Source organism: Tachyglossus aculeatus, chromosome 8 (genome assembly GCF_015852505.1).
Source record: "Tachyglossus aculeatus isolate mTacAcu1 chromosome 8, mTacAcu1.pri, whole genome shotgun sequence".
In the NCBI taxonomy this organism is placed as follows: domain Eukaryota; kingdom Metazoa; phylum Chordata; class Mammalia; order Monotremata; family Tachyglossidae; genus Tachyglossus; species Tachyglossus aculeatus.
This window is the reverse complement of record NC_052073.1, coordinates 34711956-34735326: the sequence shown is the minus strand read 5'-3', so window position 1 is coordinate 34735326 and position 23371 is coordinate 34711956. Positions and strand designations below refer to the sequence as shown.

The 23371-nt window shown below is 55.6% G+C and overlaps 1 protein-coding gene across 1 annotated transcript in view; it reads left to right on the top strand.

Moving 5' to 3' along the window:
• Positions 1-22315, top strand: part of ZNF335 (zinc finger protein 335) — a 35129-nt gene extending 12814 nt beyond the window's left edge. Inside the window, exons 9-25 of the mRNA XM_038750054.1 lie at positions 1215-1383; positions 4196-4308; positions 4386-4404; positions 4488-4604; positions 4693-4769; positions 4861-5021; positions 6481-7054; positions 7146-7233; positions 7311-7499; positions 7577-7719; positions 14200-14345; positions 15929-16032; positions 17702-17776; positions 17906-17986; positions 21799-21864; positions 21958-22039; positions 22123-22315. Of these exons, the coding sequence (XP_038605982.1) occupies positions 1215-1383; positions 4196-4308; positions 4386-4404; positions 4488-4604; positions 4693-4769; positions 4861-5021; positions 6481-7054; positions 7146-7233; positions 7311-7499; positions 7577-7719; positions 14200-14345; positions 15929-16032; positions 17702-17776; positions 17906-17986; positions 21799-21864; positions 21958-22039; positions 22123-22226 (2308 nt within the window). The 3' untranslated portion in view covers positions 22227-22315. The remainder of the gene's footprint in view (positions 1-1214; positions 1384-4195; positions 4309-4385; positions 4405-4487; positions 4605-4692; positions 4770-4860; positions 5022-6480; positions 7055-7145; positions 7234-7310; positions 7500-7576; positions 7720-14199; positions 14346-15928; positions 16033-17701; positions 17777-17905; positions 17987-21798; positions 21865-21957; positions 22040-22122) is intronic.
• The last annotated feature ends 1056 nt before the right edge of the window (positions 22316-23371 follow it).

Below are 23371 nucleotides of genomic sequence, written 5' to 3'. Positions count from 1 at the left end.
GTGCTTTGCACATAGTAAGCACTTAATAAATGCCATCATTATTGTTATTATTAAAATGGGGCTTAAAGACTGTGAGCCCCCCGTGGGACAACCTGATCACCTTGTAACCTCCCCAGCGCTTAGAATAGTACTTTGCACATAGTAAGCGCTTAATAAATGCCATTATTATTATTATTATTATTATTATTAAAATGGGGCTTAAAGACTGTGAGCCCCCCGTGGGACAACCTGATCACCTAGTAATCTCCCCGGCGCTTAGAACAATGCTTTGCACGTAGTAAGCGCTTAATAAATGCCACTATTATTATTATTATTATTATTAATAAAATGGGGCTTAAAGATTTTGAGCCCCCTGTGGGACAACCTGATCACCTAGTAGCATCCCCAGAGCTTAGAACAATGCTTTGCACATAGTAAGCGCTTAATAAATGCCATCGTCATTATTATTATTATTCTCCGGGCCTTGATTCCCTCACCTGGAAAATGGGGCTCCGTGTTCGTTGAGCGCTTACTGCGGGCCGAGCGCCTGGGGGGAGATTCGCGCATTCGGTCGTATTTATTGAGCGTCTACTGTGCGCGGAGCACTGTACTAAGCGCTTGGGATGTACAAGTCGGCAACGTCCAGGGCCTGTCCCTACCCGACAACGGGCTCGCAGTCTAGAAGGGGGAGACGGACAGCGAAACACGTGGACAGGTGTCAAGTGCGAGGTAGGGGGTGGACTCCCCAAGCGCTTAGTACAGTGCCCTGCACACAGTAAGCGCTCAATAAATACGATTGAATGAATGAATCTCGCTTTACTTCTATTTATCCCGACGACCCCCGTCCACGTGTTTGGTTTTGTCGTCCGTCTCCCCCTTCTAGGCTGTGAGCCCGTCGTCGGGGAGGGACCGGCTCTCTAGGTCGCCGACTTGTCCTTCCCGAGCGCTCAGTACAGTGCTCTGCGCACAGTAAGCGCTCAATAAATACGATCGAATGAATGAATCGGGTCGCCCCCCCGTCCTCACCCCCGTTTTCCCCAGGAGGTCACCGAGGCCCCAGAGCGAAGCGAGCGGCCCCCAGTCACCCAGCCGGCGGGGCCGGGATCGAAACGCGCGCCTTCGGGCTCCGGGAGCGTCAGCCCCCCTCCCGTGGGTCAGGGAGGGGGTCCGACCTGGGCGTTTAGACCAGCGCCGGGCACGTAGTGAGCGCTCACCGAGGACCGTCCGCCCCGCAGGTACTGCTACAAGGCCCCGCTGCGGCCCCACCTCTGCCGCGTGTGCGGATCGCGCTTCCTGTCCCCCGAAGACCTCCATTTCCACGTCAACTCCCACGAGGGCGGGGACCCCAACCTCTTCAAGTGTCTACAGTGCAACTACCACTGCCGCCGTTGGTCGTCTCTCAAGGTGGGGCTGGCGCTCACTACAGCGCCCCGAGCTCAGTCGATGCTTCCCACCGCGGCGTCCGTTCAGTCGCGACGACGGCGACGGCGTTTAAGCGCCGACTATGTGCCAAGCGCCGCTCTAAGCGCTGGGGTTGGGGGGATAGAGCCCTGGCTTTGGAGTCAGAGGTCATGGGTTCGAATGCCGGCTCTGCCGATTGTCAGCTGGGTGACTTTGGGCAACTCGCTTCACTTCTCTGGGCCTCAGTTACCGCATCTGGAAAATGGGGGTGAAGACTGGGAGCCCCCCGTGGGATCACCTTGTAACCTCCCCGGCGCTTAGAACAGTGCTTTGCACATAGTAAGCGCTTAATAAAGGCCATCGTTATCATTACAAGGTGATCGGGTTGTCCCGTGTGGGGCTCACAGTCTTCAGCATGGCTCAGTGGAAAGAGCCCGGGCTTTGGAGTCAGAGGTCACGGGTTCAAATCCCGGCTCTGCCGATTGTCAGCTGGGTGACTTTGGGCGAGCCGCTTCACTTCCCTGGGCCTCAGTCACCTCATCTGTCAAATGGGGATGAAGACTGTGAGCCCCCCGTGGGACAACCTGATCACCTGGTAACCTCCCCGGCGCTTAGAACAGTGCTTTGCACATAGTAAGCGCTTAATAAAGGCCATCATTATCATTACAAGGTGATCGGGTTGTCCCGTGTGGGGCTCACAGTCTTCAGCATGGCTCAGTGGAAAGAGCCTGGGCTTTGGAGTCAGAGGTCACGGGTTCAAATCCCGGCTCTGCCGATTGTCAGCTGCGTGACTTTGGGCGAGCCGCTTCACTTCCCTGGGCCTCAGTCACCACATCTGGAAAATGGGGGTGAAGACTGGGAGCCCCCCTTGGGATCACCTTGTAACCTCCCCGGCACTTAGAACAGTGCTTGGCACATAGTAAGCGCTTAATAAATGCCATCATTATTATTACAAGGTGATCGGGTTGTCCCATGTGGGGCTTCAAACATAGTAAGCGCTTAAGAAACGCCATCGTTATTATTATCACTCATCCCCATTTGACAGATGAGGGAGCCGAGGCCCAGGGGAGGGAAGTGACCCGCCCGAGGTCACACAGCTGATACGTGGCGGAGCCGGGATTAGAGTAATAATAATGATAATGGCGTCTGTTAAGCGCTTACTACGCGCCAAGCACCGTTCTAAGCGCTGGGGAGGTTACAAGGTGATCAGGTGGTCTCACGGGGGGCTCGCAGTCTTCATCCCCATTTCACAGATGAGGGAACCGAGGCCCAGAGAAGGGAAGTGACCCGCCCGAGGTCACACAGCTGATAAGTGGCGGAGCCGGGATTAGAGAAATAATAATGATAATGGCATCTATTAAGCACTTACTATGCGCCAAGCACCGTTCTAAGCGCTGGGGAGGTTACAAGGTGATCAGGTGGTCTCCCGGGGGGCTCGCAGTCTTCATCCCCATTTTACAGATGAGGGAACCGAGGCCCAGAGAAGGGAAGTGACCCGCCCGAGGTCACACAGCTGATACGTGGCGGAGCCGGGATTAGAGTAATAATAATGATAATGGCATCTGTTAAGCGCTTACTATGCGCCAAGCACCGTTAAAAGCGCTGGGGAGGTTACAAGGTGATCAGGTGGTCTCCTGGGGGGCTCGCAGTCTTCATCCCCATTTTACAGATGAGGGAACCGAGGCCCAGAGAAGGGAAGTGACCCGCCCGAGGTCACACAGCTGATAAGTGGCGGAGCCGGGATTAGAGAAATAATAATGATAATGGCATCTGTTAAGCACTTACTATGCGCCAAGCACCGTTAAAAGCGCTGGGGAGGTTACAAGGTGATCAGGTGGTCTCCTGGGGGGCTCGCAGTCTTCATCCCCATTTTACAGATGAGGGAACCGAGGCCCAGAGAAGGGAAGTGACCCGCCCGAGGTCACACAGCTGATAAGTGGCGGAGCCGGGATTAGAGTAATAATAATGATAATGGCATCTATTAAGCGCTTACTACGCGCCAAGCACCGTTCTAAGCGCTGGGGAGGTTACAAGGTGATCAGGTGGTCTCCCGGGGGGCTCGCAGTCTTCATCCCCATTTTACAGATGAGGGAACCGAGGCCCAGAGAAGGGAAGTGACCCGCCCGAGGTCACACAGCTGATAAGTGGCGGAGCCGGGATTAGAGAAATAATAATGATAATGGCATCTGTTAAGCGCTTACTATGTGCCAAGCACCGTTAAAAGCGCTGGGGAGGTTACAAGGTGATCAGGTGGTCTCCCGGGGGGCTCGCAGTCTTCATCCCCATTTTACAGATGAGGGAACCGAGGCCCAGAGAAGGGAAGTGACCCGCCCGAGGTCACACAGCTGATAAGTGGCGGAGCCGGGATTAGAGTAATAATAATGATAATGGCATCTATTAAGCGCTTACTACGCGCCAAGCACCGTTCTAAGCGCTGGGGAGGTTACAAGGTGATCAGGTGGTCTCCCGGGGGGCTCGCAGTCTTCATCCCCATTTCACAGATGAGGGAACCGAGGCCCAGAGAAGGGAAGCGACTCGCCCCAAGTCACACATCCGACCGGTGGCGGAGGCGGGATTAGAACCCACCACCCCGGGCTGGTCCCACCGAGTCACGGGGCTTCATCCGTTCCCTCCTCCGACCGCGCTTCCCGAGCGCCCGCGGTGGGCGGGGCGGTTGGACGCGACGACCCGGCGCTTTCCAAGCGCTTAGGACAGGGCCGTGCCCCCCTGGAGGCGCTCAGTAAACAGTCGAATGATCGACTTCGGGAAGTCGGGGGGACGGGGTGCCCGAGTCTTAACGGTCGCCCCTCCCCAGGAGCACATGTTCAACCACGCGGGCAGCAAGCCGTACAAGTGCGAGCACTGCGACTACTCCAGCGTCTACAAGAAGGACGTCACCCGCCATTCGGCCGTCCACAACCAAGACAGGTCCGGGGGGGCCGGGGGCGTCGGGGGGCCGGAGGGGCCGGGGGGGCCGGGCGCTGACCGGAGGTCTCGTCTCGCAGGAAGAAGAAGCCGGAGCCGGTGAGCCGCCGCCGCCGCCGCCCGAGTCCCGGGTGCGAGGGTGGTCCCGCCCCCCGCTGAGCGCCTCCCCCCCCCCTCCGCAGGCCCCCAAGCTGAGCTCGTTCCCGTGCCCCGTGTGCGGCCGCGTGTACTCCATGCAGAAGCGCCTCACGCAGCACATGAAGTCCCACAGCCCCGACAAGCCGCACATGTGCGACAAGGTGACGCGGCGGGGGCCGGTGGCGCGGGGCGGCGGGCCGCCGGGGGCCGGGGGGCTGGGGGTGACGCCCCCGGCTTTGCCCCCCGCAGTGCGGGAAGTCCTTTAAGAAGCGCTACACCTTCAAGATGCACCTGCTGACCCACATCCACGCCGTTGGCTACCGCAGGTAAGGGTCGAGGGCGTCCCGGGGCGGGCGCGGGGGGTCCCCCTCGCCGGCCCCCCGCCCCACGCGGCGCCTCCCCCCAACTCCGGGCCAGGTTCAAGTGCGAGTTCTGCGACTTCGTGTGCGAGGAGAAGAAGCAGCTGCTGAACCACCAGATCGGCCACGTGAGCGACAAGCCCTTCAAGTGCGGCTTCTGCCCCTACTGCACCTTCTGCGAGGACTTCCTGCTGGCCCACGTGGCCATCAAGCACACAGGTCGGCCCCCCGCGCCTCCTCCGGGAAGCCTTCCCGCCCGGCCCGCGCTCCGGCGAGGCGTGCCGGTCCCTGGCGTTCATTGAGCCCGGTCCGCCGCTTAGAGCGGCGCTCAGCCCGTAGCGAGCGCTTAATAAGCGCCACCGTTGCTATTATTCTCTGGGCCTCGGTTTCCTCATCTGGAAGAACCGGGGGTCCGATCCCAGTTCTTCCCCCCTCCTCTGCTGTGCGCTCCGATGATCTCCTGTGTCTTAACTGATCGATCAGTTCGAGTGTATTTATCGGGCGCTTACCGTGCGCAGGGCGCCGTACTAAGCGCTGGGGAGAGTCCAAGACAGCGGTAGACGGACCGCAGCGAGCGGACGGCCGAGGGTCGGCGGGGGCGGGGGTCTGGTCCGCTGCGTGACCTTGGGCCGGTCATTTCCCGCCTCTGGAAGACGGGGATGGAGGCCGGGAGCCCCACGGGGGACGGGGACCGTGTCCGACCCGGTTGGCTCGGCTCCGCCCCGGCGCTCAGTACGGTGCCTGCTACCTAGTCGACGCTTAATAATAATAATGATAATAATAATAATGATGGCATTTATTAAGCGCTTACTATGTGCAAAGCACTGTTCTAAGCGCTGGGGAGGTTACAAGGTGATTAGGTTGTCCCACGGGGTGGGGGGGGGGGCTCACAGTCTTAATCTCCATTTTACAGATGAGGTAACTGAGGCCCAGGGAAGTTAAGTGACTTGCCCAAAGTCACACAGCTGACAATTGGCAGAGCTGGGATTTGAACCCACGACCTCTGACTCCAAAGCCTGTACTCTTTCCACTGAGCCACACTGCTTCCCTAATGAACCCCCACGGTGGTTAATGAACCCCCACGGTGATTATCACCGCGCCGTGAGACCCGACGGTCGCCCGTTCGGTCGCGTCCGTCGAGCGCTTACTGTGGGCCGCCCTAGACTGTAAGCTCGCCGTGGGCAGGGAATGTGCTTTCATTTATGGCCCTACCAGCGCTTAGAACAGTGCTTGGCACATAGTAAGCGCTTAATAAATGCCATTATTATTATTATTACGGTGCTTGGCACATAGTAAGCGCTTAATAAATGCCATTATCATCATTATTATTACGGTGCTTTCCCAAGCGCTCAGGACAGCGCTGTGCACACGGGAGGCGTTCGGTAAATACGGTCGAACGAACGGGAGAGTCCATTAGAACAGCAGACGGACGCAGTCCCTGCCCACGATGAGGTGCGAGTCTAGCGTGACTTTGGGCTTCCCTGGGCCTCGGTTTCCCCATCTGGGAGACGGGGATGAGGCCCGGGGGCCCCACGGGCCGGCGACCCCGCGTCTCCCCCGGCGCCCGGGACGGCGCCCAGCCGTCTTCCCACGGTAGGCGCCGAGTCCGACCGTACTTACTGAGCGCCCGCCGCGCGCGGAGCAGATGGGTGACCACCCCGCTTCCCGCCCCGCGCAGGGGGCAAGCCGTTCTCCTGCGAGTTCTGCCACTTCAGCACGCGGCACCGGAAGAACCTGCGCCTGCACGTGCGGTGCCGCCACCCGGGCAGCTTCGAGGACTGGGCCGGGCGTCACCCCGAGGAGCCGCCCGCCGCCCGCCGCCGCCCGCACCGCCCGCCCTCCTCCCCGCAGCAGACGGAGGAGCTGAGGCGGCGCCACGCCCGGGCCGCCGACCCGCCGGCCCCGTTGGGGCCCCCCGAGGACCCCCTCCTGGGCCCGGGGGCGGAGGGGCCCGGGGGGCTCGGCGGTCCGGCGTCCCCGTCGCCCTCGACGGCCCTGGACCTGCTGCTGAACCTCGGTGCCCGGCAGGAGGTCGGGGGCTCGGCCCTGCAGCTGGCGGTGGTGGGCGCGGACGGGGCGGACGCCTCCGCGGCCCCCCGGCTGGTGACCCTGCAGGTGGCCGAGCCCGGCGGGGAGCGGGCCCCGGGCGGGCCGGACCTGCGGCGCATCGCCCTGGCCGCGGTGCCCCTGCCCGGCGGCGGCTACGGCGTCCTCGCCCCGGACGACGTGGGTCCCCCCGGGCCCCTGGATGGGTGAGAGGGGGCTCCCCGGGGGGCGGGGAGGGGGGGCGGGCCCGCGGGGCTCCCCCCGTGACCGGGCCGCCCCCCAACCGTGTGCCCGCAGCCAGGAGCCCCCCGCGGAGGCGAGCGACGCGGCCCTGCCCGGGCGCTTGGCGGGGACGGCGGACGACGCCTGCCTGCGGCACGTGGAGGTGGGCAGGGCCCCTCGCCCGCGGGGCTCGGGGTGCCCCCCGCGCCCCGCTCACCGGCGTCGCCCCCGTCTCCCCAGCTCGGCGCCGAGGCGGCCTCCTCGTCCTCCTCCTCCTCGCCCTCGACCAAGAAGTTCTCGTGCCGGATCTGCACGGAGGGTTTCTCCAGCCGGGCCGAGATGGAGAGCCACAAGCGGGCACACGCCGGGCCCGGTTCCTTCAAGTGCCCCGACTGCCCCTTCACCGCCCGCCTGTGGCCCGACGTGCGGGTACGTGCCCGGGGCGGCGGGACGGGGACGGGGGGCGGGACGGGGACCCCCGTGACCCGTCCCCCCCCCGTCCCCAGGCCCACCTGCGGGAGCACGTCGGCCTGAGACCCCACCAGTGCAGCCAGTGCAGCTTCGCTTCGAAGAACAAGAAGGACCTGAGACGCCACGTCCTCACCCACACCAACGAGAAGCCCTTCGCCTGCCCCCTGTGCGGCCAGCGGTGAGGGCGGCCCCGGGAAGAATAATCAGAATAATCAGAATAATCAATCGTATTTATTGAGCGCTGACTGTGTGCAGAGCGCTGGACTGAGCGCTTGGGAAGTCCAAGTTCGGAACGTATAGAGACGGTCCCTACCTGACGGCGGGCTCACGGTCTAGAAGGGGGAGACGGAGAACAAAACCGAACGTACTAACAAAATAAAATAAATAGAATAGATAGGTACAAGTAAAATAAATAAATAGAGTAATAAAATAAATAGAGTAATAAAATAGAGTAATAAAATAAATAGAGTGATAAAATAGAGTAATGAAATAGAGTAATAGAGTAATAATGGCATTTATTAAGCGCTTACTATGTGCAAAGCACTGTTCTAGGCACTGGTAATGGCATTTATTAAGCGCTTACTATGTGCAAAGCACTGTTCTAGGCGCTGGTAATGGCATTTATTAAGCGCTTACTATCATCAGCATCATCATCATCAGTCGTATTTATTGAGCGCTGACTGTGTGCAGAGCGCTGGACTGAGCGCTTGGGAAGTCCAAGTTCGGAACGTATAGAGACGGTCCCTACCCGACGGCGGGCTCACGGTCTAGAAGGGGGAGGCGGACAACAAAACCGAACGTACTGACAAAATAAAATAAATGGAATAGATAGGTACAAGTAAAATAAATCAATAGAGTAATAAAATAGAGTAATAAAATAAATAGAGTAATAGAGTAGTAATGGCATTTATTAAGTGCTTAGTATGTGCAAAGCACTGTTCTAGGCGCTGGTAATGGCATTTATTAAGCGCTTACTATGTGCAAAGCACTGTTCTAGGCGCTGGTAATGGCATTTATTAAGCGCTTACTATCATCATCATCATCAATCGTATTTATTGAGCGCTGACTGTGTGCAGAGCGCTGGACTGAGCACTTGGGAAGTACAAGTTTGGAACATATAGAGACGGTCCCTACCCGACGGCGGGCTCACGGTTTAGAAGGGGGAAACGGACAACAAAACCGAACATACTAACAAAATAAAATAAATGGAATAGATAGGTACAAGTAAAATAAATAAATAGAGTAATAAAATAGAGTAATAAAATCAATAGAGTAATAGAGTAATAATGGCATTTATTAAGCGCTTACTATGTGCAAAGCACTGTTCTAGGCACTGGTAATGGCATTTATTAAGCGCTTACTATGTGCAAAGCACTGTTCTAGGTGCTGGTAATGGCATTTATTAAGCGCTTACTATGTGCAAAGCACTGTTCTAGGCGCTGGTAATGGCATTTATTAAGCGCTTACTATCATCATCATCATCAATCGTATTTATTGAGCGCTGACTGTGTGCAGAGCGCTGGACTGAGCACTTGGGAAGTACAAGTTTGGAACATATAGAGACGGTCCCTACCCGACAGCGGGCTCACGGTTTAGAAGGGGGAAACGGACAACAAAACCGAACGTACTAACAAAATAAAATAAATGGAATAGATAGGTACAAGTAAAATAAATCAATAGAGTAATAAAATAGAGTAATAAAATAAATAGAGTAATAAAATAGAGTAATAATAGAGTAATAATGGCATTAAGCGCTTACTATGTGCAAAGCACTGTTCTAGGCACTGGTAATGGCATTTATTAAGCGCTTACTATGTGCAAAGCACTGTTCTAGGCGCTGGTAATGGCATTTATTAAGCGCTTACTATGTGCAAAGCACTGTTCTAGGCGCTGGTAATGGCATTTGTTAAGCGCTTACTATCATCATCATCATCATCAATCGTATTTATTGAGCGCTGACTGTGTGCAGAGCGCTGGACTGAGCGCTTGGGAAGTCCAAGTTCGGAACGTATAGAGACGGTCCCTACCCGACGGCGGGCTCACGGTCTAGAAGGGGGAGGCGGACAACAAAACCGAACGTACTGACAAAATAAAATAAATGGAATAGATAGGTACAAGTAAAATAAGTGAATAAATAGAGTAATAAAATAAATCGAGTAATAAAATAGAGTAATAAAATAGAGTAATAAAGTAAATAGAGTAATAAAATAGAGTAGTGAAATAAATAAGAGTAATAGAGTAATAATGGCATTTATTAAGCGCTTACTATGTGCAAAGCACTGTTCTAGGCGCTGGTAATGGCATTTATTAAGCGCTTACTATGTGCAAAGCACTGTTCTAGGCGCTGGTAATGGCATTTATGAAGCGCTTACTATCATCATCATCATCAATCGTATTTATTGAGCGCTTACTATGTGCAAAGCACTGTTCTAGGCGCTGGTAATGGCATTTATTAAGCGCTTACTACATGCAAAGCCCTGTTCTAAGCACTGGGGAGTTTACAAGGTGATCAGGTTGTCCCCCGGGGGGCTCACAGCCTTCATCCCCATTTTCCAGATGAGGGAACTGAGGCCCAGAGGGGAGTTTACAAGGTGATGGGGTTGTCCCACGGGGGGGCTCACAGCCTTCATCCCCATTTGACAGATGAGGGAACTGAGGCCCAGAGAAGCGAAGTGACTTGCCCAAAGTCACACAGCTAAGTGGCGGAGCCGGGATTTGAACCCGTGACCTCTGACTCCAGAGCCCGGGCTCTTTCCACGGAGCCATGCTGGAATCCGGGCGGATCGGGTCGGACGCGGCCCCTGGCCTGTCCTTCGTCCCGTCGTGTTCATCGAGCGCCCGGCGCTTACCCTGCGCGGAGCCCTGTGCTAAGCGCTTAATTAACCCCCACTTGACGGAAGAGGGAACTGAGGCCCAGAGAAGGGAAGTGACTCACCCAAGGTCACGCGGCAGACACGCAGTGGATCCGGGATGATATTATCACATTGTAATAATAATAATGATGGCGTCTGTTAAGCGCTTAATATGTGCAAAGCCTTGTTCTAAGCGCTGGGGAGGAGACAGGGTGATCAGGTTGTCCCACGGGGGGCTCACAGACTTCATCCCCATTTTCCAGATGAGGAAACCGAGGCCCAGAGAAGTGAAGTGACTTGCCCAAAGTCACCCAGCTGACAAGTGGCGGAGCCGGGATTTGAACCCATGACCTCTGACTCCCAAGCCCGGGCTCTTTCCACTGAGCCAAATTAATAATGGTGTCGGTCGCCACTGTACTAAGCGCCGGGGTGGATCCAAGCAAATCAGCGTGGCTTAGTGGTCGTGGGTTCTAATCCTGGCTCCGCCGCTCATCCGCTGCGTGACCTTGGGCGAGTCGCTTCGCTTCTCTGGGCCTCAGTTCCCTCATCTGTCAAATGGGGGTGAAGGCCGTGAGCCCCACGGGGGACCACCTGATGACCTTGTATCCCCCCCTCAGCGCTTAGAGCAGCGCTCAGCACAGAGTAAGCGCTTAACAGATAGCGTTATTATCATCAAATGGGGCTGGACACGGTCCCCGTCCCCCGTGGGGCTCGCGGCCTCCCTGCCCATTTTCCAGATGAGGGAACCGAGGCCCGAGCGAGGGAGGTGACTCTCCCGAGGTCACGAACCCGGAATTAGGATTTAGAGGAGATTTAGGATTTTCTTTCCAGTGGAAAGAGCCCGGGCTTTGGAGTCGGGGGTCGTGGGTTCAGTCATTCATTCAGTCGTATTTATTGAGCGCTTAACTGCGCGCAGAGCACTGTACTAAGCGCTTGGGAAGTCCAAGTTGGCAACACATAGAGACAGTCCCTACCCAACATCATCATCAATCGTATTTATTGAGCGCTTACTGTGTGCAGAGCACTGGACTAAGCGCTTGGGAAGTCCAAGTTGGCAGCACATAGAGACAGTCCCTACCCAACATCATCATCAATCGTATTTATTGAGCGCTTACTGTGTGCAGAGCACTGTACTAAGCGCTTGTGAAGTCCAAGTTGGCAACACATAGAGACAGTCCCTACCCAACATCATCATCAATCGTATTTATTGAGCGCTTACTGTGTGCAGAGCACTGTACTAAGCGCTTGTGAAGTCCAAGTTGGCAACACATAGAGACAGTCCCTACCCAACAGCGGGCTCACAGTCTAGAAGCGGGATGGGGTTCGAATCCCGACTCCACCAACTGCCAGCCGGGCGACTTCGGGCGAGTCACTTCACGTCTCCGGGCCTCAGTCACCTCATCTGTCAAATGGGGGTGAAGACTGGGAGCCTCCTGCAGGACCACCTGATCACCTTGTAACCTCCCCGGCGCTTAGAACAGCGCTTTAGACGTAGTAAGCGCTTCATAAATCCAGCGCTTAGAATGGTGCTTTGCGCGTAATAAGCCCTTAGTAAATGCCATTATTATTATTATAGATGCTATTATTATTATCATCATCATCATCAATCGTATTTATTGAGCGCTTACTACGTGCAGAGCACTGGACTAAGCGCTTGGGAAGTCCAAGTTGGCAACACATAGAGACAGTCCCTACCCAACAGCGGGCTCACGGTCTAGGAGCGGGAAGGGGTTCGAATCCCGGCTCCGCCAACTGCCAGCCGGGCGACTTCGGGCGAGTCACTTCACGTCTCCGGGCCTCAGTCACCTCATCTGTCAAATGGGGATGAAGACTGGGAGCCTCCTGCAGGACAGTATGTTTGTACAGATTTTTTACTCTATGTATTTATTTATTTTATTTGTACCTATCTATTCTATTTATTTTCTTTTGTTAGTATGTTTGGTTTTGTTCTCCGTCTCCCCCTTTTAGACTGTGAGCCCACTGTTGGGTAGGGACTGTCTCTAGATGTTGCCAATTTGGACTTCCCAAGCGCTTAGTACAGTGCTCTGCACATAGGAAGCGCTCAATAAATACGATTGATGATGATGATGATGACAACCTGATCACCTTGTAACCTCCCCGGCGCTTAGAACAGCGCTTTAGACGTAGTAAGCGCTTCATAAATCCAGCGCTTAGAACGGTGCTTTGCGCGTAATAAGCACTTGATAAATGCCATTATTATTATTATAGATGCTATTATTATTATCATCATCAATCGTGTTTATTGAGCGCTTACTATGTGCAGAGCGCTGTACTAAGCGCTTGGGGAGTACAAAAGCCCACTGTTGGGTAGGGACTGTCTCTCTATGTTGCCAGTTTGTACTTCCCAAGCGCTTAGTCCAGTGCTGTGCACGTAGTAAGTGCTCAATAAATACGATTGATGATGATGATGATGACAACCTGATCACCTTGTAACCTCCCCGGCGCTTAGAACAGCGCTTTAGACGTAGTAAGCGCTTCATAAATCCAGCGCTTAGAACAGTGCTTGCTTTGCGCGTAATAAGCACTTGATGAATGCCATTATTATTATTATAGATGCTATTATTATTATCATCATCAATCGTGTTTATTGAGCGCTTACTATGTGCAGAGCGCTGGACTAAGCGCTTGGGAAGTACAAAAGCCCACTGTTGGGTAGGGACTGTCTCTAGATGTTGCCAATTTGTACTTCCCGAGCGCTTAGTCCAGTGCTCTGCACACAGTAAGCGCTCAATAAATACGATTGATGATGATGATGATGACAACCTGATCACCTTGTAACCTCCCCGGCGCTTAGAACAGCGCTTTAGACGTAGTAAGCGCTTCATAAATCCAGCGCTTAGAACAGTGCTTGCTTTGCGCATAATAAGCACTTAATAAATGTCATTATTATTATTATAGATGCTATTATTATCATCATCATCATCATCAATCGTATTTATTGAGCGCTTACTATGTGCAGAGCACTGTACTAAGCGCTTGTGAAGTCCAAGTTGGCAACACATAGAGACAGTCCCTACCCAACAGCGGCTCACAGGCTAGAAGCGGGATTGGGTTCGAATCCCGGCTCCGCCAACTGCCAGCCGGGCGACTTCGGGCGAGTCACTTCACGTCTCCGGGCCTCAGTCACCTCATCTGTCAAATGGGGATGAAGACTGGGAGCCTCCTGCAGGACAATATGTTTGTACAGATTTTTTACTCTATGTATTTATTTATTTTATTTGTACATATCTATTCCATTTATTTTCTTTTGTTAGTATGTTTGGTTTTGTTCTCTGTCTCCCCCTTTTAGACTGTGAGCCCACTGTTGGGTAGGGACTGTCTCTATCTGTTGCCAATTTGTACTTCCCAAGCGCTTAGTCCAGTGCTCTGCACATAGTAAGCGCTCAATAAATACGATTGATGATGATGATGATGACAACCTGATCACCTTGTAACCTCCCCGGCGCTTAGGACAGCGCTTTGCACGTAGTAAGCGCTTCATAAATCCAGCGCTTAGAACGGTGCTTTGCGCATAATAAGCACTTAATAAATGCCATTATTATTATTATAGATGCTATTGTTATCATCATCATCATCATCAATCGTATTTATTGAGCGCTTACTATGTGCAGAGCGCCGGACTAAGCGCTTGGGAAGTACAAAAGCCCGCTGTTGGGTAGGGACCGTCTCTCTATGGTGCCAGTTTGTACTTCCCAAGCGCTTAGTCCAGTGCTGTGCACGTAGTAAGCGCTCAATAAATACGATTGATGATGATGATAACGCGGCTCCTCGCCCGCCGCTCCCAGGTTCAACCGTAACGGCCACCTCAAGTTCCACATCCAGCGGCTGCACGGCCCGGAGGGGAAGAGCCCGGAGCCCCCCGGGCCCGCCGGACCCCCGACCCAAACCATCATCCTCAACGGGGACGAGGACGCCCTGGCCACCCTGCAGAGTAAGACCCCCCCCCCCGGCCGGCGCCCCCCACATCCATTCCGCCTCCCCGGGCCTCGGTTTCCTCCTCCGGAAAACTGGGAAGAGCGGGAGCCCCGTGCGGGGCAGGGATCGGATCCACCCCGATCCGCCCGGATCTCCCCCGGCGCTTAGACCGCTCCTCGGCACCTTAGTAAGCGCTTAGAAGCAGCGCGGCTCGGTGGAAAGAGCCCGGGCTTTGGAGTCCGAGGTCACGGGTTCGAATCCCGGCTCCGCCAACTGTCAGCTGGGTGACTTCGGGCGAGTCACTCAACTTCTCTGGGCCTCAGTTCCCTCGTCTGTCAAATGGGGGTTAAGACCGTGAGCCCCCCCCGTGGGACAACCTGATCACCTTGTAACCTCCCCAGCGCTTAGAACAGTGCTTGGCACGTAGTAAGTGCTTAATAAATGCCGTTATTATTATTAGAAGAGAAGCAGCGCGGCTCGGTGGAAAGAGCCCGGGCTTTGGGGTCGGAGGTCACGGGTTCAAATCCCGGCCCTGCCAACGGTCAGCTGGGTGACCTTGGGCAAGTCACTTCACTTCTCTGGGCCTCAGTTCCCTCACCTGTAAAAATGGGGATGAATCGATCAAACAGTCGTATTTATTGAGCGCTTAGTGTGTGCAGAGCACTGTACTAAGCGCTTGGGAAGGACATATAGAGACGGTCCCTACCCAACAGTGGGCTCACAGTCTAGAAGGGGGGATGAAGACTGCGAGCCCCCGGCGTTCAGAACAGTGCCTTGCCCATCATAGGCGCTTAATAAATACCATCATTATCATTATTATCGTAATTGCGGTGCCTGTTAAGCGCCCCTTCCGTGCCGGGCATCGCGCTAAGCGCTGGGGCAGAGAGGGAAGCAGCGCGGTTCGGTGGAAAGAGCCTGGGCTTGGGAGTCGGAGGTCGTGGGTTCGAATCCCGGCTCCACCCCTCGTCAGCTGCGGGACTTTGGGCGAGTCAGCGCTTAGAGCAGCGCTTTGCACGCAGTAAAGCGCTTCACAAATACCATCACCATCGTTACTATTGCTATTAACTTGTACTTCCCAAGCGCTCTGCACACAGTAAGTGCTCAATAAATACGATTGATGATGATGATGATTAACTTCTTTATGTCTCAGTTCCCTCATCCGTAAAATGGGGATTAGCACTGTGAGCCCCACGTGGGACAACCTCGATTACCCTGTATCCACCCCGGCGCTTCGAACAGTGCTTGGCACAGAGTGAGCGCTTAACAAATACCAACATCATTATTATTAGTATTCGCTGGACCTCGGTGACCTCATCTGGAAAATGGGGATTAAAACCGCGAGCCCCACCACGGGACGATCCAATTAGCTTGTATCTCCCCCGGCGGTTAGGACAGTGCTGGGCGCGTAGCGGGCGCCTAACGGATGCCGTCATCATTGTTACGACGCGAGCAAGTCGGGTCGGACAGCGCTCCGTCCCACGTGGGGTTTAGCAGGGACTGGGATTATTTTTATTGGCATCCCGGCACGGTCCCAGGGAGGGAGAAGGGAGGCTCCCGGGGGTCTCCGGAGCCCTCCGACCCCCGACCCCCCACCTCCAGGCGCGCTGCAGGCCGGCCGGGCCGTGCTCACCCCCGACGAGCTCCAGCAGGCCCTGGGCCAGGACCACATCATCGTAGCCCAGGAGCAGACCGTCACCGACCAGGTGAGGAGGCCGGCGGAGGCGGAGGCTGGGGGAGGCGGAGGCTGGAGAAAGAGGAGGAGGCGGAGGCTGAGGGGGTGGGCTCCGGGCTGGGGCTGGAGTTGGCTTGGCCCAGGGCAAGAGGAGAAAGAGGAAGCTGAGGTGGAGAAAGAGGAGGCTGGGGAGGGAGGAGGCTGGAGGTGGGGGGAGGCCGAGGCTGGAGGAGTTAGAGGAGGCGGGAGAAAGAGGAGGAGGCCGAGGTTGGGGAAAGAGGAGGAGGCTGAGGCTGGAGAAGGGTGAGGAGGCTGAGGGTGGAGGAGGAGGCCGAGGTAGAGAAAGAGGAGGAGGAGGAGGCTGGGGGAGGCCTGAGGGGCGGGCCCCGGGGGGCTGGGTCTGGAGTTGGCTTGGTTCACGGCAAGAGGAGAAAGAGGAAGCCGAGGTGGAGAAAGAGGAGGCTGGGGAGGGAGGAGGCTGAAGAGGAGGCTGGAGGTGGGGGGAGGCCGAGGCTGGAGAAAGAGGAGGAGGCTGGGGGAGGCTGAGGGGGCGGGCTCCGGGCTTGGCCCACGGCAAGAGGAGGGAGAGGAGGCTGAGGCTGGAGGAGTTAGAGGAGGCTGGAGAAAGAGGAGGAGGCTGAGGCTGGAGAAAGACGAGGCTGGAGAAGGGTGAGGAGGCTGAGGGTGGAGGAGGAGGCCGAGGTAGAGAAAGAGGAGGAGGAGGAGGCTGGGGGAGGCCTGAGGGGCGGGCCCCGGGCTGGGTCTGGAGTTGGCTTGGTTCACGGCAAGAGGAGAAAGAGGAAGCCGAGGTGGAGAAAGAGGAGGCTGGGGAGGGAGGAGGCTGGAGAACAAGACTGAGGCTGGAGAAAGAGGAGGAGGCTGAGGCTGAGGCTGTGGGGGCGGGCTCTGGGCTTGGCCCGCGGCAAGAGGAGGGAGAGGAGGCTGAGGCTGGAGGAGTTAGAGGAGGCGGGAGAAAGAGGAGGAGGCCGAGGCTGGAGAAGGATGAAGAGGCTGGGGGTGGAGGAGGAGGCTGAGGTGGAGAAAGAGGAGGAGAGGGAGGCTGGAGAAAGAGGAGGAGAAGGAGGCTGGAGAAGAGGAGGCTGAGGCTGGGGGAGGCTGAGGGGGCGGGCTCCGGGCTGGGTCTGGAGTTGGCTTGGTCCAGGGCAAGAGGAGAAAGAGGAGGCTGGGGAGAGAGGAGGAGGCTGAGGTGGAGAAAGAGGAGGAGAAGGAGGTGGCCGAGGCTGGGGGAGGCTGAGGGGGCGGACTCCGGGCTGGGTCTGGAGTTGGCTTGGCCCACGGCAGGAGGAGGGAGAGGAAGCTGAGGTGGAGAAAGAGGAGGCTGGGGACAGCGGAGGCTGAGGTGGAGAAAGAGGAGGCTGGGGAGAGAGGAGGCTGAGGTGGAGATGGAGGAGGAGAAGGAGGCTGAGGAGGCTGGGGGAGGCTGAGCCTGGAGCGGGAGGCCGAGGTCGGGCAAAGAGGACGAGGCCCAGGCTGGAGGGGGGAGGGCGGGCGGGCTCCGGGTCTTAAGTCGTAAGCGCTTAATAAATGCCATCATTATTATTATTATTATTACTGTGAGCCCACTGTTGGGTCGGGACCGTCTCTGCGTGTTGCCGACTTGGACTTCCCAGGCGCTTAGTCCAGTGCTCCGCACGCAGTAAGCGCTCAATAAATACGATTGATTGATCGGTCCCCGGCAGGAGACGACCTACATCCAGGAGATCACCACGGCCGACGGCCAGACGGTCCAGCACCTTGTCACCTCCGACAACCAGGTCAGCGGAGAGACCCCCCCCCCGGGACCCCCCCAATCCCGCCCTCCGGGACCCCCCAAATCCCGCCCTCTGGATCCCCCCAAATCCCGCCCCCCGGATCCCGCTCCCATCCTCCTCTTCCCTGGGCAGGTGCAGTACATCATCTCCCAGGAGGGCATGCACGTGCTACCCCAGGAATACCTCGTTGTACCCCAAGGGCATCACATTGAGGTAAGCGTTTGGGGGCCCCCTCCTCCGGGAAGCCTCCCGGGATTTTCCAAAACGGCTTCTGTCTGGCGCTTACTACGTATCCAGGGCGGATACCGCCCTCCAACAGTCCCTTCCGGACTGTAAACCCGGGGTGGGCGGGGATCGCCTGATCACCTTGTAACCTCCCCAGCGCTTGGAGCAGTGCTTTGCACATAGTAAGCGCTTAGTAAGTGCCATCATTATTATTATTTGAAGTCAGAGGTCACGGGTTCAAATCCCGGCTCCGCCAGGTGTCAGCTGGGTGACTTTGGGCGAGTCGCTTCACTCCTCTGGGCCTCAGTTTCCTCACCTGTAAAATGGGGATGAAGACTTTGAGCCCCCCGTGGGACAACCCGATCACCTTGTGACCTCCCCAGCGCTTTGAACGGTGCTTTGCACATAGTAAGCGCTTAGTAAATGCCATCATTCTTCTTCTTATTATTATTATGGGGTAACAGAGGCCCAGAGAAGTGAAGTGACTTGCCCGGGGTCACACAGCTGACACTTGGCGGAGCCAGGAGTAGAACCCATGGCCTTCTGACTATTTATTATTCTGTTTATTTATTTATTTTACTTGTACATATCTATTTTATTTTGTTAGTATGTTTGGTTTTGTTCTCCGTCTCCCCCTTTTAGACCGTGAGCCCGCTGTTGGGTGGGGACCGTCTCTAGATGTTGCCAATTTGTACTTCCCAAGCGCTTAGTACAGTGCTCTGCACACAGTGAGCGCTCAATAAGTACGATTGATGATGATGATGATGATGATGATCGTCTCTCTACTGCTGAATTGTTCCTTCCGAGCGCTTAGTCAGTCGATCGTATTTATTGAGCGCTTACCGCGTGCAGAGCACTGTACTGAGCGCTTGGGAAGTACAAGCTTAGCACAGCGCCCTGCACACGGTGGGCGTTCAGTAAGTACGACTGTGAGGTAGACCCGGTCCCCGCTCTTAAGCGGCAGGGAGCGGCGGGTGGAGTCCGGCCCTGGGAGTCGGGAGGGCGTGGGTTCTAATCCCGGCTCCGCCGCGTGCCTGCCGTGTGACCTTGGGTAAGTCATTTCCGCTGTGTCTCCTTTCCCTCCTTTGGAAAACGGGGAGACCCGGAGCCCCTCAGGGGACGGGGACTTGGTCCCCCACCCCGGTTTGTGTGTCTCCACCGACGCTTAGGACAGTGCTCGGCACGTAGTAAGCTCCTGGCTCGGTGGAAAGAGCCCGGGCTTTGGAGTCCGAGGTCATGGGTTCAAATCCCGGCTCCACCAATTGTCAGCTGTGTGACTTGGGGCGAGTCACTTCACTTCTCTGGGCCTCAGTTACCTCATCTGTAAAATGGGGATTAAGATTGTGAGCCCCATGTAGGACAACCCGATCGCCTTGTATCCCCCCCAGCGCTTAGAACAGTGCTTTGCACATAGTAAGTGCTTAACAAATACCATTATTATTATTATTATTATTAAATTCCAGCTCCACCACTTGTCAGCTGTGTGACTTGGGGCAAGTCACTTAACTTCTCTGGGCCTCAGTTACCTCATCTGTAAAATTGGGATTAAGACTGTGAGCCCCACATGGGACAACCTCACCACCTTGTAACCTCCCCAGCGCTTAGAACAGTGCTTGGCACATAGTAAGCGCTCAATAAATGCCATCATTATTATATTATTATTATTATTAAATCCCACCTCCGCCACTTGTCAGCTGTGTGACTTTGGGTGAGTCACTTGACTTCTCTGGGCCTCAGTCCCTCATCTGTAAAATGGGGATTAAGACTGTGAGCCCCCCGTGGGACAACCTCACCACCCTGTAACCTCCCCAGCGCTTAGAACAGTGCTTGGCACATAGTAAGCGCTTAACAAATACCATCATTATTATTATTATTATTATTATTATTATTAAATCCCAGCTCCTCCACTTGTAAGCTGTGTGACTTTGGGGGAGTCACTTGACTTCTCTGGCCCTCAGTTACCTCATCTGTAAAATGGGGATTAAGACTGAGCCCCACATGGGACAACCTCACCACCTTGTAACCTCCCCAGCGCTTAGAACAGTGCTTGGCACATAGTAAACGCTTAACAAATACCATCATTATTATTATTATTAAATCCCAGCTCCACCACTTGTCAGCTGTGTGACTTTGGGCGAGTCACTTGACTTCTCTGGGCCTCAGTCCCTCATCTGTAAAATGGGGATTAAGACTGTGAGCCCCACATGGGACAACCTCACCACCTTGTAACCTCCCCAGCGCTTAGAACAGTGCTTGGCACATAGTAAGCGCTTAACAAATACCATCATTATTATATTATTATTATTATTAAATCCCAGCTCCGCCACTTGTCAGCTGTGTGACTTTGGGCGAGTCACTTGACTTCTCTGGGCCTCAGTTCCCTCATCTGTAAAATGGGGATTAAGACTGTGAGCCCCACATGGCACAACCTCCCCACCTTGTAACCTCCCCAGCGCTTAGAACAGTGCTTGGCACATAGTAAGCGCTCAATAAATGCCATCATCATTAACAGATACCATTACTGCTGCTGAGCTCACTGCGGGGGGGGGACCGTGTCCGTTCCGTCGCCCGCTCCCAAGCGCTCAGCACAGTGCCCGGCACACAGTAAGCGCTCAATAAATACGGCCGACCGGCTTAGTCCCCGTTTTACGGATCGGGGGTCACCGAGGCCCGGAGAAGTGACTCATCCAAGGTCACACGGCAAGCTCCAGGCCCGGGCTCTGTACCGCACCCCCACACCCTGGAGTCTGTACCCCCCGAGGAATTGAGGCAGTCGCCCCCCATCCCTCCATTCCTTTACCCGTAACGCTTTTCGCTCCCATCGACCCCCTAATAATAATAATAATGGCATTTATTAAGCGCTTACTATGTGCCAAGCACTGTTCTAAGCGCCGGGGAGGTTACAGGGAGATCAGGCCGTCCCACGGGGGGCTCCCAGTCCTCATCCCCGTTTTACAGATGAGGGGACGGAAGCGCAGAGAAGCGACTCGCCCGGAGTCACCCAGCTAATCGGCAGGGGGGGGATTCGAACCCACGACTCCGGACTCCAGAGCCCGCCACGGAGCCACACCGCTTCTCGGCACGCTCAGCTGTCCAAGCAGACTCGCCCGGGCGCTCAGCCCGGCGCCCCGCGCACGGGAAGCGCTCCGCAAATCATCATCATCAATCGTACTTACTGAGCGCTTACTATGTGCAGAGCACTGTACTAAGCGCTTGGGAAGTACAAGTTGGCAACATCTAGAGACAGTCCCTACCCAACAGTGGGCTCACAGTCTGAAAGGGGGAGACGGAGAACAAAACCAAACGTACTAACAAAATAAAATAAATAGAATAGATAGGGACAAGTAAAATGAATAAACAGAGTAATGAATATGTACAAACATATATCCGGGTGCTGTGGGGAAGGGAAGGAGGTAAGATGGGGGGATGGAGAGGGGGACGAGGGGGAGAGGAAGGAAGGGGCTCAGTCTGGGAAGGCCTCCTGGAGGAGGAAATACGAATGAATGAATGAATGCATGCATGTCCCGCGTGGGGCTCACGCTCTTCCATCCCCATTTCATCCGGTCGTATTTATGGAGCGTCGGCCGTGTGCCGCTTCTCGGCACGCCCAGCTGTCCTAGCGGACTCGCCTGGGCGCTCAGCCCGGCGCCCCGCGCACGGGAAGCGCTCCGCAAATACGACCGGACGTGAGCCGCTGGGGGAGTCCCGTCCGCCGGGTCCGCCGGGTGACCCTGGACGAGTCATTTCCCTTCCCTCGTCCGGCCGTTCCGCCGCCCGACGGATCTTCCCCCCGCCCCCAGGTGCAGGAGGGCCAGATCGCCCACATCCAGTACGAGCCGGGGATGCCGTTCCTGCAGGAGCCGCAGGTAGGGGCCGAGGGGAGGGGGCCGGGCGCGGGCGGGACCCCCGTGCCCGCGGCCCCTCACGCCCACCGTCCTCCTCCTCCGCCGCCGCGGCAGGTCCAGTACGTGCCCGTGTCCCCGGGACCCGCGCTGGTCACGCGGACCCAGCTGGAGGCGGCCGCCCAGTCCGCCGTGACAGGTGAGCCGGGGGGCCCGGGGGGCCCGGGGGGCCGCGGGCCGGGCGGACGGGACCCCCGACGGCTGTCCCCGTCTCCCCCGCAGCGGCCCGGGGCCTGTTCGGCGGCGGCGGCGGCGAGGCGGCGGCGTCCGAGGAGTTGCCCCCCGAGGGCGTCCAGTACGACATCATCGCCCTGGCGGACGACTGAGGGGTCCTTTCCGCGTTGTTTACAAATTAAAAGGATGTTTACGAGGGCCGCGGGATCCGTTGAGCGCTTACTACGCGCGGGCGCTGTCCTGAGCGCCGGCGGGGCGGGGGGGGACGCGGTCTCCGTCCCCGTTTTACAGAACCAGAGAGGCTCCGCCGCTCGCCCGCTGCGTGACTTTGGCCCGGTCGCTTCCCTCGAGCCCGCTGTCGGGTAGGGACCGCCTCTGGATGTTGCCAACTTGTGCTTCCCAAGCGCTTAGTACAGTGCTCTGCACACGGTAAGCGCTCAATAAATACCACTGCATGAATACCCTGGGCCTCGGTTTCCTCATCTGGGAAACGGGGATGAGGACCGTGAGCCCCGCGGGGGACCACCCGATGACCTTGCATCTCCCCTAGTGCTTAGAACGGTGCTTGGGACGCGGTGAGTGCTTAACAAATACCATTATTATAATTATGATGATTATGTATAAATACCATTGAATGAATACCCTGGGCCTCAGTTTCCTCATCTGGGAAACGGGGGTGAGGACCGTGAGCCCCGCGGGGGACCACCCGATGACCTTGCATCTCCCCTAGTGCTTACAGTGGTGCTTGGGACGTGGTAAGTGCTTAACAAATACCATTATTATAATTATGATGATTATGTATAAATACCATTGAATGAATGAGTGAATACCCTGGGCCTCAGTTTCCTCATCTGGGAAACGGAGGTGAGGACCGTGAGCCCCTCAGGGGACCACCCGATGACCTTGCATCTCCCCTAGTGCTTAGAACTGTGCTTGGGATGCGGTAAGCGCTTAACAAATACCATTATTATAATTATGATGATTTTGTTATAATCATCATTATATTATAACAATCATAATTGTAATAAATATACTGATTACAAATACCATTATTATAATTATGATTATGTTATAATCATTATTATAACAATCATAATTATAATAAATATGCTGATTACAAATACCACTATGAATATTATGCTATAATGATCATAATTATTATATCACAACAATAATAATTATAATAAATATGCTGATTATAATATATCAATAATGATATATAATTGTATCTTATAATTACATTATTATAATTATGTTATTGTTGTATGTTATTATTGTGATGTATTGTGTATGATTA